Consider the following 16,030-nt stretch of genomic DNA (forward strand, 5'->3'; position numbering starts at 1 on the left):
GGATTTTCAACAGCTTTTAAAAAATAATGTGTATTAATTATGAAATGATGAATCATATTAATGTCATTCCACCCATGAGGCTACTAGGTTATTTGACTGCAGGAAATGGATGATTAAATAGACTTTCCTTAAATCCTCTGTTAAATTTTGGCATAATCAACTGAATATGTGTTTTACTGTAGTATGATAGCCTATCTGTATTATAATATGCTAAGCATTCTATGCTGCAGTAGGATCTCCTCCTACAACATTCCAAATCACCATTAAATAAAGATCTGGTTGATTATTTCTACCATGGTTCATTGGGTTGGCCAAAGAAACAGATTGTTATGGGTGTAAAATGGCACAGTGATGCCATCTGTTGGTAAATGTTCATTACTGCAACTCATGTGTTTTACCGGTGTGCTTGAGATACCCGGTTGTATTGTGATGTACTGAACAAGACTGGTTACTCGCATCAATGCCTCTCTCGTCATGTAACATTCACACACAGATCACTATTTAAAATGACAAAATACAAATATCATTATTACATCATCCTGCGATTGCTACTATGACGTCACAGAATTCAGATGTTTTCTCAATTTAAACTGTCTTTAATACTTATTGCATCATCATTTATCCCATAATGACATCACTCCAGCCCCCTCCAGCCCTATAAAAGGGACCACCGCCCGTCTAAAAATGTTATCCAATCACAATGCCCAGAAGACGCAGATCCTCCAGCCGACCTGTCCGCAGGCGCCGCCGCGCCAGGGTGTCCCGACGTCGTCGCAGGAGAGGAGGCCGCAGGAGGCGTTAGATAGAACGGGTAGAACCTACCTGACCTATCCGCCCCCTCCGGGTTCTCCCTCCCGACCCCTGGTAGTGTAGAGGTGTTAAAGTCTGCTTAAATAAAAGATGGGCTTTTAACTAAAACTGTTACGACTTTATATTAGTAGATAGGTTTTTTAGGCTGTAAGAGTTTTTGGAGGTAGAGTTAATAATATATTTGAGATAATACAAATAATAGCCTACTTACTATGTTAGTAATATATATATAATTAAAACGTTTTAATAATTGTATCTGTCCCTAATAAATAAATACATTAAAACAATATATTTATTGAAAACTGACACATTCAATCATCAACCGTCAAGTCAGATAATGCTTTGTACCATTATGGTTTAGTTCGCGCTCATTTTCAGCATAAATCTACAGTCATTTCTGGATCCAAACGTTTCCTATAGTTGTGACATTAGACACGGGAAGATAGGCTTTTAGTTTAAAAGTATAATGTTTATAGGATAATTTCAAGATCGAACCATTCTAAACTGTAAAAGATCTAGGCTGCATGTATTATAATACCGTAAACCTCTCAGCTGCGGGAGGGTCTATTCCTACAATTTTGCCACGATTTTATTCGTTTTATGATCAAAAGAAGCACGTCGTCCTCCACTTTTTAAACCACTGTGTTTTGTATTTTTGTTTATTTTCAATTTTTTTGTGTTTGGAATGGCACGGTTTCTTTGGGAGATTAAGATGGCATAATGTAAACGTTTGTAGGCCAATTTGGAATCTGTAGAATGACGACTAAATTAATCATAATGCTAATTGACTGGTCATTCCAAATTACCATGGTAGTTACATTTCTATGTTGAAGGCTAGGAACATGTGAAGGAAGGGCCTCAGTACCCTTTCAAGTGTGCCAGGTTGCACACAGACTTTTATGGACACACAGGTGCCACAGGTGGATTCCAAATGAGTAATCTAACAATTATTTACATGGCCCCAGTTGCTCAGATTTTTTTTTTCTGTACTAAATCAATAATATGTTAACATAGTGTGACAGTGAGCGGTGACCAAAATAACTATAGATAGAAAGTTGACAATGGTTTATTATTGGCATAAATACCAAGTATTTCTATGGTTGCAGACTTCCAAGATGAAATTGCATTGAATCAAATTAGATGCAACACGGTAGTAACATTTGCTTGAAATTGCAGTTTGAACGTCTACAACTTGATATAATGTATGTATGTATAAATGATAATGGACATTTCCAAATAACTCGAGACAAAATGATTGCTCACCACTGGTGCAGTATAACCAGTGGTGATTTTAGCATGTCAATCTTGGTGGGGCAAAAAAAAAAAAGTGGGATGCCTGCCAGCAAAGCCACTACACAACACAACACTAAACAATACATTAATGGCACTATAATGGTGACAAATGGTGCCCACAAAACTGTTAGGGCCTACATAAAGCTGTCCCAACAACACCTTACCACTGCAAAACCTGGCATTCAGCAGAGTCTTGTCTGGCAGCGAAACAGTTCATAAATGCAGCCTCATTTACTGCATTTAAAAAAAACATAGCTGATATGGCAGACTTGCTTAAACAAATGTGGTTTCTACTGACAATCGAGATGTACAAATGATGGCTGATAAAAGGCAATCCGTAGTTCCGATGAAGACATTAATGAGCCAGCGACGACAGACGTAGTCCATAGAACTATTTGTTCAGCACTTTAGAAATGTACAGCAACAGAACTCAGAACATGGGCTGTTCTTACAGTATTCTCCCTGTACACATCAGAACCATAGGATAAATAAAGGGGGCACATAAACAGACAATGACAGCTCTTACAATGTTCAATGATGACATTTCTCTAAAACAGGTTATAGGCTATTTGCGCATCACCAAGTTAGAACCTCTTAATTTCGTCTACTGTTGTAGGTGAAATTAAGAGGTGAAAATAGACCAAATTATTAGGGTGAGGCACATTGAATGTTTGGGTCATTGTGTTTCAAAAAAGATACATGTCATATTGATCACTATTTGACGAGTTAAATAAGCTTTTAATTTGACACGTCAAATAACACAATTGTATTATAGAATGTTGTGTGCATACTAATTTACAGAAAGTTTGCTGCTTCAGTGTCTAGATATTTTTGTTAGATGTTACTATGGAATACTGAAGTATAATTACAAGCATTTCATAAGTGTCAAAGGCTTTTATTGACAATTACATGAAGTTGATGCCAATATTTGCAGTGTTGACCCTTCTTTTTCAAGACCTCTGCAATCCACCCTGGCATGCTGTCAATTAACTTCTGGGTCACATCCTGACTGATGGCAGCCCATTCTTGCATAATCAATGCAATGGGTTTTTGTTTGTCCACCCGCCCCTCTTGAGGATTGACCACAAGTTCTCAATGGGATTAAGTTCTGGGGAGTTTCCTGGCCATGGACCCAAAATATTGATGTTTTGTTCCCCGAGCCACTTAGTTATCACCTTTGCCTTATGGCAAGGTGCTCCATCATGCTGGAAAAGGCATTGTTCATCACCAAACTGTTCCTGGATGGTTGGGAGAAGTTGCTCTCTGAGGATGTGTTGGTACCATTCTTTATTCATGGCTGTGTTCTTAGGCAAAATTGTGAGTGAGCCCACTCCCTTGGCTGAGAAGCAACCCCACACATGAATGGTCTCAGGATGCTTTACTGTTGGCATGACACAGGACTGATGGTAGCGCTCACCTTGTCTTCTCCGGACAAGCTTTTTTCCGGATGCCCCAAACAATCGGAAAGGGGGATTCATCAGACAAAATTACTTTACCCCAGTCCTCAGCAGTCCAATCCCTGTACCTTTTGCAGAATATCAGTATGTCCCTGGGGAAAATTACAGGGGAGATGAATGAGCCAATTGGAAGCTGGGGATGATTGTGTCCATGATGGTATGAAGGTCAGATTGGGAATTTAGCCAGGACACTGGGGTTAACACCCCTATTCTTACAATATGGGCTGTGGAATCTTTAGTGACCAGAGTCAAGAAACCGGTTTAACATCCCATCCGAAAAACAGCACCCTACACAGGGCAATGTCCACAATCACTGCCCTGAGGCATTGGGAAAAAAAAATTAGACCAGAGAAAAGAGAACCTGCTACTGGCCCTCCAACACCACTTCCAGCAGCATCTGTTCTCCCATCCAGGGACCAACCAGGACCAACCCTGCTTAGCTTCAGAGGTAAGCCAGCAGTGGGATGCAGGGTGACTTTTCCAAAAAGGTGACACCATCTCAAGATCAAATGGCTGTTTATTAGTAACCTTCACAGTTATGTTGTACAGTGTTAGTCTTGTAATGGGTTGTTCAGGGGTGCTACAGGGTTCATCTGTTCTCAGAGTCTACAGGGACAGTTTGTTCTTTCACCATTGACTGAATATCAGTGACCACTATTACATAGCTGCAGATGTGTTTAGACCCAAAACAGACCAGATAAGACATATTAATGGTTACAGTAGTAAAGTATACCCTACATACTGCAGCTGTTTCCTCAACAATATTACTGTAATAATCAAAGTAGGGTGTGTTTGTTCCTAATGCATCTGTTCAGACATTCTGAGTAAAAGGACTAGAAATCTTTGGCTAGTTTTCTTCCTGACTGAAATGCAGATTTAACTTTTAAGTTTACAGTGTAATAAAGAAAACATACTTTTCTTATTTTTCACTTCAGTCAATGTCTTCATTGTTTACTCATTCAGACGACTGTGTTCAGTATTTCGATAGGAGACTGATCACTCACTGTGACACATTGTGTCTGGCTAAAGGTAGCTTACAATACAAAGCTGACAACTGGCATTTATACAAATTAAAACAAAAGACAAGATGTTATACTAAACAATATTTTTGGGACATGAAAGAGTACCATCCTACCCATTATGGTAAACATATGCCGGTGGTGCCATGATAACACAGAGTTAAAGGACAATATTTCAACATTTAAAAAGTCAGTCTAGGCTGGATACTTTGCATAATTGTATTGCACCGTTTACCAGAAATAACATGCCTGTTAGAATGGCAACATAGTTAGACTTCATTGATGATGATAACCATTTGAAATAGTAGACTGATCCTCCTAAGTTCATATAGGCATTTTTTTTTTATTCTGTAAAGCCAACGATATTGGCTTCTTCCACTGTCACTGTGTTAATGCATCCAAATCCTTTCCTTGAAAGTACCATATATATATATATATTTCTGAAAGATGACTGGTTTTGACTTTTCTCTGAAGTCCTGTAGTTCATTCCTGGTTGAGTTGACAGGAGGGAAAAAACACAGTTGACTCTAATGTTGGTGAACATGTCCAGAAATCTTCAAAACAATCAGACCAATCCCTCCACCAATCAGAGTCCTTCCCAGTCCTGACTCCCAGCCATTTCCACCAATCCCGGGCTTTTCAGTCCATCCACAATTGGTTTGAGTGTAGTTTTCTGGCTCTTCAATCGGCCTGCCCATTGTCTTTCACCTGCCATTGTCTTTGACCTACAACAAAATGGTGGAGTTGGGGGTTTGCCCTCTTCTAGTCTACAGTGAAGTAAAATCCTGAAAAATAAATAGTCTGTTTGCATAGTCTGGAGGTGGTCACAGAGAGGAATGTGTCCGTAAAGGGAGACGGTCAAGTGATATTGGATCACAGTGCAGAGCAGCACTTACCTAGGAGGAAGAGACCAGACAATAGAATTGTCAGTAAAATAGCTTTCCATCCAAAAATGTGACATTTGAATAAGAGTTATGAACAGGATTTTCTGAGGGTGGAATCCTAATTTAATAAACTTAACAGTTTATCATTATTATTATTACTATTATTATTAGCAGTAGTATAAAACAGAATGAGAAAACAGTTAGATCAAAAGTTACACACACACTTGGCTGAAGTTAGTCTGGCCCCATCTCACCTCTCTCGGGGGGGGCGTGTTGGGTTGTTGAGGAAGGACAGCTGGTGCTCCAGGCTGCAGACACGGAAGGCCAGGTAACAGGAAGACAGGATGAGGAGGATGATTCTGAAGTAATGGACAATAAGGTTTATTGGATGTGCCAAGTGTGTGTGTACACTAGGTGGAGGTATAACTGGATTTTTTTGTGATCATATCCATTTTAGAATATTAAATTAGGCCTTGTTCAGATTTGATTTCACAGATAAAAATCGGACAAAAAAATGTTGAGCATAATGCTACCAATGAATGTATATTTATCCAACAACACAAGGTGTTCGAAGCCAGTTGTGGGGCATGGAAATAGTTACAGTATGATGAAGAACTTGAGAAGCTGATATTCCATCGGGCCCAGCTCTGGAACAGGCTCTGTTAGTAGGATCTTCTCTGTCTCTAAGCCCCGGTCTACAACGCCGCACACACACACACACACACACACACACACATTAATATAGCCATCTAATAGACTACATAGTAGGTAGTGTATTGTTGCTTACAGATGCCATCAATATATTGTGGTAAGTTGCAGGTGCCACATTCTGCTCCATTGCACCTCATTGTAAAGTGCAAGGAAGCTAATATATATTTGACCACATCTGGCTGTGCAAAAGTATTGTATGTATGCAAGTGGGTCAACGTTTTGATTTGATCAATCTACACTCAGGTTTTCCAACTCTTATGCAACCCCAGACAGTTACGTCATAGTAACCACATAGTAAACACATCTTAAACAGTCCACTATGACAATATGCACCATATCAAGTAGATGAGAGGTAGAGGCAGACTGTCCTATATCAGGGATCATCAACTACATTTAGCCGCGGGACCATTTCTTCTTCAGCGGATGGTCAGGGGGCTGGAACATAATGACTAATCATTTGTAGACTGCAAATTGACCCCAAGAAGACCAAACAGATATAATATTTGACTAAAATATAATAATTTCAAACCTTGCTTAAATTTGTTTATATAATAAATCTCTATAATGCGTGGGAATACATTGGAACAGATGTCCCAAATTAAAATCACTTGGAGGTGATTTATGTCATAGTAAAGCCTGCATACAGATGTCACAACTATGAGACAATAGTAGTGTTATGTAGTGTATAACTGGGCAGTTTATCCAAGTCTCTTTCAGATCATCTAAATGTAGCCAGCAGTAGGGTACAGTAGGGTACAGTAGTAGGGACCAGCAGTAGGGTACAGCAGTAGGGTACAGTTGGGTACAGAAGTAGGGTACAGTTGGGTACAGCAGTAGGGTACAGTAGGGTACAGCAGTAGGGTACAGTTTGTAGGGTACAGTTTGTAGGGTACAGTTTGTAGGGTACAGCAGTAGGGTACAGCAGTAGGGTACAGTTTGTAGGGTACAGTTTGTAGGGTACAGCAGTTGGGTACAGCAGTAGGGTACAGTTTGTAGGGTACAGTTTGTAGGGTACAGCAGTAGGGTACAGTTTGTAAGGTACAGTAGTAGGGTACAGCAGTTGGGTACAGTAGTAGGGTGCAGTTTGTAGGGTACAGCAGTAGGGTACAGTTTGTAAGGTACAGCAGTAGGGTTCAGTAGGGCACAGTGTATGGGTTCAGTAGGGCACAGTAGTAGGGTTTAGTAGGGCACAGTAGTAGGGCACAGTAGTAGGGTACAGTTTGTAGGGTACAGCAGTAGGGCACCGTTTGTAGGGTACAGCAGTAGGGTACAGTTTGTAAGGTACAGTAGTAGGGTACAATAGGGCACAGTAGTAGGGTACAGTTGTAGGGTACAGTAGGGCACAGTAGTAGGGTACAGTAGGGCACAGTAGTAGGATACAGTAGTAGGGTACAGTTGTAGGTTACAGTAGCAGGACACAGTAGTAGGGCAGAACAAGTCCCCACATGCTAAAATCTCCATTTGGTGCTTAATCCTGTACTGAATCAGAGGGTTGTGCCCATCCAAACACAACTCCCTTCCCAGTTCCCCTCCTACACATAATCAGGGATTTGAACATTCTGCAAACATGTGATGGCTCAGCCCCCGCCGGCTAACTTCAATGGATAACTCCGGCCAGGAGTGGACAAAGCTGAACACCTCCAATCTCTTAATGCACCAGAAAAAACACAGCGCTCACCTCATGTGGCATAGCCTCAATAGACATGGCTATTATGATATTATACAATTCATGAGAAATGCTGTGTTCGCCATTGTATCTGTCAGTTTGTCATCCTTTGTGAAATTAAATACATGAAAAACAGGTTGTCCCTAGCCTGGTCCCACATCTGTTTTTGTCGTCTTGCCAAACCCCTCTATGGTCATTCTCATGCCAAACAAGAGTTGGCTATAATACAGCATAAACCAATGTTGGTCCAGGTTGTCCTCCCTTCTCACCTTCCAGAGGCTGGTCTGTCTGGAAGGAGGAGTCCACCGCAGTCAGGCTACCGGTGGAGCTACCCAGGAGGTCAGGGAGGGACGAGGACACGGACACCACAGAGGGTTTTCTCCTCCACTTCAGCACCGGAGGATACTCATCCGCCCCTGGGAACTCATCCGCCACCGGGAACTCATCCTGGAGGTATAGAAAGGAAAGGGAAAGGAGGATACCTAGTCAGTTGTCCAACTGAATGTACTCAACTGAAATGTGTCCTCCGCATTTAACCCAACCCTTCTGAATCAGAGATGTGCGAGGCATTATTGACCTGAATGGACCAAATCTTCAGGAAAGAAAGTGTTCCACTCTCTCAATGCTGTACAGTTTATCTACAGTAACAGTCAAAAGTTTGGACACACCTGGTCATTCAAGGTTTTTCTTTATTATTACTATTTTACTATTTTCTACATTTTAGAATAATAGTGAAGACATCAAAATTATCAAATAACACATGTAGCAACAAAAAAATTGCAAAAACAAATCCAAATATATTTTATATTTGTCAAAGTAGTCACCCTTTGCCTTAATGGCAGCTTTGCATTTTCTCAACCAGCTTCATGAGGTAGTCACCTGGAATGCTTTTCCAACAGTCTTGAGGGAGTTCCCACATATGCTAAGCACTTGTTGGCTGCTTTTCCTTCACTCTGCGGTCCAACTCATCCCAAACCATCTCAATTGTGTTGAAGTCGGGTGATTGTGGAGGCGAGGTCATCTGATGCAGCACTCCATCACTATTTTTCTTGGTCAAATAGCTCTTGCACAGCCTGGAGGTGTGTCGGGATATTGTCCTGTTGAAAAAAAAATGACATTCCCCCTAAGCGCAAACCAGATGGGATGGCGTATCATTGCAAAATGCCGTGATAGCCATGCTGGTTAAGTGTGCTTGAAATTGTAAATAACTCACCATTGTCACCAGCAAAGCACACCCACACCATCACACCTCCATGCTTCAACAGTGGGAACCACACATGCGGAGATCATCCGTTCACCTTCTCTGCGTCTCACAAAGACACGGCGGTTGGAACCAAAAATCTCAAATTTGGACTCATCAGACCAAATGACAGATTTCCACCGGTCTAATGTCAATTGCTCATGTTTATTGGCCCAAGCAAGTCTCTTCTTATTATTGGTGTCCTTTAGTAGTGGTTTCTTTGCAGCAATTTGACCATGAAGGCCTGATTGACACAGTCACCTCTGAACAGCTGATGTTGAGATGCGTCTGCTACTTGAACTCTGTGAGGTGCAATCTGAGGTGCAGTTAATTGCTGATTTCTGAGGCTGGTAACTAATGAACTCATCCTCTGCAGCAGAGGTAACTCTGGGTCTTCCTTTCCTGTGGCGGTCCTCATGAGAGCCAGTTTCATCATAGCGCTTGATGGTTTTTGCGACTGCACTTGAAGAAACATTCAAAGTTCTTGAAATTTTCCGGATTGACTGACCTTCATGTCTTAAAGTAATGATGTACTGTCTTTCTCTTTGCTTATTTGAGATGTTCTTGCCAGAATATGGACTTGGTCTTCTACCAAATAAGACTATCTTCTGTATACCACCCCTACCTTCTCACAACACAACTGATTGGCTCAAACGCATTAAGAAGGAAAGAAATTCCACAAATGAACTTTTAGCAAGGCACACCTGTTAATTGAAATGCATTCCAGGTGACTACCTCATGAAGCTGGTTGAGAGAATGCCAAGAGTGTGCAAAGCTGTCATCAAGGCAAAGGGTGGCTACTTTGAAGAATCTCAAATATAAAATATTTATTTTTAAACACTTTTTTGGTTACTACATGATTCCATATGTGTTATTTCATAGTTTGATGTCTTCACTATTATTCTACAATGTAGAAAATAGTAAAAATAAAGAAAAACCCTTGAATGAGTAGGCGTTCTAAAGCTTTTGACTAGTACTGAACATACCTATATCCATCCATCCATAATCAACCTATGACATTAGACATTATTAATACATATTACGCCCATTACATTCAGATGTTACGAAGGTCAACTGTCATACAAGATGGCTGCATCGTGTGGGCCCACTCAGGAGAATAGTCATTGAGACAGAGTAAGAGTCAGATGACAATGGACCAAATATTGATTACTTCCATTTTTTTCCAGGAAGTCATTGATAAGGTCATTGTTGAAGGTCACAGAGGGGCATGGCCATGGCAGACTTGGGTCAGCCTACTCTTACATATCTAGAGACAAGGTTACATATGGATATTGATTCATAACAAATACAGTATGTACACTTTAGAAAAACATTCATTATTTATTATGATTATGATTAATCCTTTTTAGACTATAATAGGGTAGCAGTAGGGCACAGCAGTAGGACAGCGGGTGGAACACAGCAGTAGGACAGCAGGTGGAACACAGCAGTAGGACACACACACATCCTTTCTGTTTTGGTTTAGTTATTTTCAATGTAACAGCTGCATTCGAATGACTGCAATTACAGACTTAGATTGTAGATGGTACAGCTTTATAGCTTGTAAGTAAGCTTGATATACAGACCGGCCATTTCCTTGTTAACCACAACAGACTTCTTATCTTAACCACAGGCTAATAGATGTTATTTCAGTAGAGAATCAATTTGACACAAAGCACAGCACTGCTAATGGTTCTGTGTTTAGTGGAGGAGCAGCAACACAAGGAAAAACAGAATGTCTTATAGCTTATGAGACAGACGTTACCCCAAACATGTCTTATAGGTTATGACACAGACGTTACACCAAACATGTCTTATAGGTTATGACACAGACGTTACCCCAAACATGTCTTATAGGTTATGACACAGACGTTACCCCAAACATGTCTTATAGGTTATGACACAGACTTTACCCCAAACATGTCTTATAGGTTGACACAGACGTTACACCAAACATGTCTTATAGGTTATGACACAGACGTTACCCCAAACATGTCTTATAGGTTATGACACAGACGTTACCCCAAACATGTCTTATAGGTTATGACACAGGCATTACCCCAAACATGTCTTATAGCTTATGAGACAGACGTTACCCCAAACATGTCTTATAGGTTATGACACAGGCATTGCCCCAAACATGTCTTATAGCTTCTGAGACAGACGTTACCCCAAACATGCCTTATAGCTTATGACAGACATTACCCAAAACATGTCTTATAGGTTATGACACAGGCATTACCCCAAACATGTCTTATAGGTTATGACACAGGCATTACCCCAAACATGTCTTATAGGTTATGACACAGGCATTACCCCAAACATGTCTTATAGGTTATGACACAGGCATTACCCCAAACATGTCTTATAGGTTATGACACAGGCGTTACCCCAAACATGTCTTATAGGTTATGACACAGACGTTACCCCAAACATGTCTTATAGGTTATGACACAGGCATTACCCCAAACATGTCTTATAGGTTATGACACAGGCATTACCCCAAACATGTCTTATAGGTTATGACACAGGCATTACCCCAAACATGTCTTATAGGTTATGACACAGGCATTACCCCAAACATGTCTTATAGGTTATGACACAGACGTTACACCAATAATGGAGATTCTGAAAATATCGTTATCTTTTGAAATACTGTAGTTCCTGCGTTATTCATCACAAGCCATTAACTAAGACGTTAACTAAGACATTAACTAAGACATTAACTAAGACATTAAATAATGCATTGACTAAATCCAGAAATCAAGTAGATCAGGAATGGGCAACTTTGATGTGGGTGGGGGCCACATAAAATCTGAATTCATCATGAAGGGACGCAGTTGCTCGCCGTTGACATAATACATAACATTGTTAGACAATTACAGCTGAAGGACAGAACTACATAAAATGATATGATACATAGCATTAATAGACAGGTACATCTACATCTAAAATAACAATACACACTTTCATATTCTTATGACTTAGCAATCCATGCAACATGTACTCATAATAACATCTATACTGCAGTCATTCATTTTGTTACAGATGCTTACTGTTACAATTGGAAATCCTGATCCTAATCTCGCAGAACCAGTTGTTCTGTAAACACTAGCGAGATTCTTACAACATTAGGAACCACCCGTGTCCTTGGTTCTCCCATTTGACGTCAGTACTATTCAAAATAATAATGTGATTCATGTTGTACATTATGGTTGGTCAATATTCTAAGCAATAAGAGACAATGATCAGTCTGGAGTTGGTCAATGTTCTAACCAATAAGAGACAATGATCAGTCTGGAGTTGGTCAATGTTCTAACCAATAAGAGACAATGATCAGTCTGGAGTTGGTCAATGTTCTAACCAATAAGAGACAATGATCAGTCTGGAGTTGGTCAATGTTCTAACCAATAAGAGACAATGATCAGTCTGGAGTTGGTCAATGTTCTAACCAATAAGAGAAAATGATCAGTCTGGAGTTGGTCAATGTTCTAACCAATAAGAGACAATGATCAGTCTGGAGTTGGTCAATGTTCTAACCAATAAGAGACAATGATCAGTCTGGAGTTGGTCAATGTTCTAACCAATAAGAGACAATGATCAGTCTGGAGTTGGTCAATGTTCTAACCAATAAGAGAATGATCAGTCTGGAGTTGGTCAATGTTCTAACCAATAAGAGACAATGATCAGTCTGGAGTTGGTCAATGTTCTAACCAATAAGAGACAATGATCAGTCTGGAGTTGGTCAATGTTCTAACCAATAAGAGACAATGATCAGTCTGGAGTTGGTCAATGTTCTAACCAATAAGAGACAATGATCAGTCTGGAGTTGGTCAATGTTCTAACCAATAAGAGACAGGGATCCGTCTGGAGTTGGCCAATGTTCTAACCAATAAGAGAGGGATCAGTCTGGAGTTGGTCAATATTCTAACCAATAAGAGACAATGATCAGTCTGGAGTTGGTCAATATTCTAACCAATAAGAGACAATGATCAGTCTGGAGTTGGTCAATATTCTAACCAATAAGAGACATGGATCAGTCTGGAGTGAGGGGCCAGAGTTCTAAGCTTACTTACCAGAGATAAGGTATGGGGAACCTCCATGTAGTGTTTCAAGCTCAGACTCTTCCCATTGACCTGGAGAGGGAACGATGAGATATGGGAAATATTCAGTACACTATTTTACAGTCTGTACACTTTTAAGGCCAATAGACCTGATGATGTGGGAGTGAGCTGGTTCAGTGGTAGATGTGGGTGTGTTTGGGTGTGTGTGTGTGTGTTCTCTGACCTGGATGTGTGTGTAGTGGTAGCCAGTGTGTGTAGTTGTGTGTGTGTGTGGGTGAGTGAGTGTGTGTGTTCTCTGACCTGGATGTGTGTGTGTGGTTGTGTGTATGTGGGTGAGTGTTTTCTCTGACCTGAAGGTGTGTGTGTGGTTGTGTGTGTGTGTGGGTGAGTGTGTTCTCTGACCTGAAGGTGTGTGTGTGGTTGTGTGTGTGGGTGAGTGTGTTCTCTGACCTGAAGGTGTGTGTGGTTGTGTGTGTGGGTGAGTGTGTTCTCTGACCTGAAGGTGTGTGTGGTTGTGTGTGTGTGGGTGAGTGAGTGTGTTCTCTGACCTGAAGGTGTGTGTGTGGTTGTGTGTGTGGGTGAGTGTGTTCTCTGACCTGAAGGTGTGTGCAGATCCTCCGGAGCACATCATACACACTGTCCCTGGACAGCAGAGACACAAAGACATACTGCAGGACGGACGGACAGGGGGAGAGAGAGGGAGAGCGAGGGAGAGAGCAAGGGAGAGAAAGAGCATTAGCCAATTCCAATGTGAATGAAAGCATACACACTCACGTATGCTCACACTCATGCATGCACACATGTAAACACGTATTAAGCATTTCATCATGTACTCATAAAACCCGATGTCAGGAACATTTATAAGATCCATTAGGACATCAACTCCTTACCAGGAATACAATTTTCTCTAAATAGATATTGTGAACAGTAACTCAATCTACCAGGGATTATATTTGACAGATTATGGCTTAATCTAGTAGACTGACAGAGGATATTTCAATAGTGATACTCCATTCCTCTTACATGGTGGCTGTACTGTACCTCTACTGAAAACACCACTCTTTCATAATTCATTTTCAATGAGAGAGTAGGAATCCTTACATCACTTACCGGACAATAGACAGTCATAAAATATCAGAAATCAAAGATTTGTATTTATTATGGATCCCCATTTGCTGCTACTCTTCCTGGGGTCCAGCAAAATTAAGGCAGTTATACAATTTTAAAAACATCACAATACATTCACAACAGATTTCACAACACATTAAGATTACAGAGTATTAAGAAACATTTTCCAGACATTTGCTCCAATGTAAAGGAGCAGGCAGGTGAACCGTTCTATCTCCCACACACTGGAGAGGAACCAAGAAGGGACACTACCAAAATAGACTGCGACCTTGACACCCTTTCAGTGTTACCGAACCATGCGCTGACTTGCACTAGCTTAGCATGTTTGCATGAGGTGTTGTTTATTTTCCATCCACCTGTGCTTGGTGGAAAGAACGTGGTGCGGCACTAATGCCAGTTAGTGGAAACATGGAAACACCCATTCACTGTGCACAGAGGTGCTAAGAGGCTAACGCTCACCTTCTGACTGGTATCTGTGGTGATGGCTAGGCCGTTGGGCACCAGACCTGCTGTTTTGTGCTTCTTTACCAGCTTCACAGAGACCACGGGGATAGCAACCTATGATGGGGGAAAGAGGTGCGAAAGAAGAGGACACAATATTATACCTTGTAGAGAGGGGGTCTAACTGTACCAGACACAAGGGACATACTGGACCAGACACGGGGGACTTACTGTACCAGAGAGGGGGACTTAATGTACCAGAGAGCGGGACTAACTGGACCAGAGAGCGGGACTAACTGGACCAGAGAGGGGGACTAACTGGACCAGAGAGGGGGACTAACTGTACCAGAGAGGGGGACTAACTGGACCAGACACAGGGGACTTACTGTACCAGAGAGGGGGACTTACTGTACCAGACGCGGGGGTCTAACTGTACCAGACGAGGGGGACTAACTGTACCAGACACGGGGGGACTAACTGTACCAGACACGGGGGGGACTAACTGTACCAGACACGGGGGGGACTAACTGTACCAGACACGGGGGGGACTTACTGTACTAGACACGGGGGACATACTGGACCAGAGACAGGGACTAACTGTACCAGACACGGGGGGGACTTACTGTACCAGACAAGGGGGACATACTGGACCAGACACGGGGGACATACTGGACCAGACACGGGGGACATACTGGACCAGACACGGGGGACATACTGGACCAGACACGGGGGACATACTGGACCAGACACGGGGGACTAACTGGACCAGACACGGGGGACATACTGGACCAGACACGGGGGACATACTGGACCAGACACGGGGGACTAACTGGACCAGACACGGGGGACATACTGGACCAGACACGGGGGACATACTGGACCAGACACGGGGGACATACTGGACCAGACACGGGGGACTAACTGAAGAGGCAAGTTCGGGACAAAAATTGTTTTAAAGTTAAACAGAAGGAGACACGGATGGGGGAATGCCAGCGAGAAAGAGGGAGAGAGAGAGAGAGAGAGAGAGAGAGAGAGTGGGGTTGGATTACAGTTGGTTGGAGGAGAGAAGGGGCAGAATAAAGGAGGGGAAAGCCCCTGATGCTGGAGAGAAGGGGCAGAATAAGGAGGATATGTGTCTAGTTGCAAATAGAATGCTGGGAATGCACTCTGACTAACCAGCTTATTGCAGAGGCCAGAGGCAGGAGAGACAGGTGCCGGGTCTTAATTTGATCACTCTTTTGTTGCTGAGAATTTTCCTGCACTACAGATGAGCTTCATGATTGACATAAATTCCCTGAAAACCTGCACACACACACT

General features: G+C 41.8%; 1 protein-coding gene across 4 annotated transcripts in view; it reads right to left on the reverse strand.

Annotated features, from left to right (window-relative positions):
• Window positions 1-4,059: 4,059 nt before the first annotated feature.
• The window catches only part of LOC110514547 (GRAM domain-containing protein 2A), a 33,840-nt gene continuing 21,869 nt past the window's right edge, over window positions 4,060-16,030 (reverse strand). For 3 of the 4 annotated variants that reach the window (XM_036981375.1, XM_036981377.1, XM_036981376.1), the window contains exons 6-12: window positions 14,732-14,830; window positions 13,741-13,812; window positions 13,157-13,216; window positions 8,110-8,287; window positions 6,065-6,158; window positions 5,718-5,822; window positions 4,060-5,364 (exon numbers count right to left, since the gene is read on the reverse strand). In XM_036981375.1, the coding sequence (XP_036837270.1) occupies window positions 5,166-5,364; window positions 5,718-5,822; window positions 6,065-6,158; window positions 8,110-8,287; window positions 13,157-13,216; window positions 13,741-13,812; window positions 14,732-14,830 (807 nt within the window). In that variant the 3' untranslated portion in view covers window positions 4,060-5,165. Of the gene's footprint in view, window positions 5,476-5,717; window positions 5,823-6,064; window positions 6,159-8,109; window positions 8,288-13,156; window positions 13,217-13,740; window positions 13,813-14,731; window positions 14,831-16,030 lie in introns of all 4 variants that reach the window. The other variant, XM_036981378.1, reaches the window with a different exon arrangement.

The sequence above is a fragment of the Oncorhynchus mykiss genome, chromosome 6, assembly GCF_013265735.2.
Source record: "Oncorhynchus mykiss isolate Arlee chromosome 6, USDA_OmykA_1.1, whole genome shotgun sequence".
In the NCBI taxonomy this organism is placed as follows: domain Eukaryota; kingdom Metazoa; phylum Chordata; class Actinopteri; order Salmoniformes; family Salmonidae; genus Oncorhynchus; species Oncorhynchus mykiss.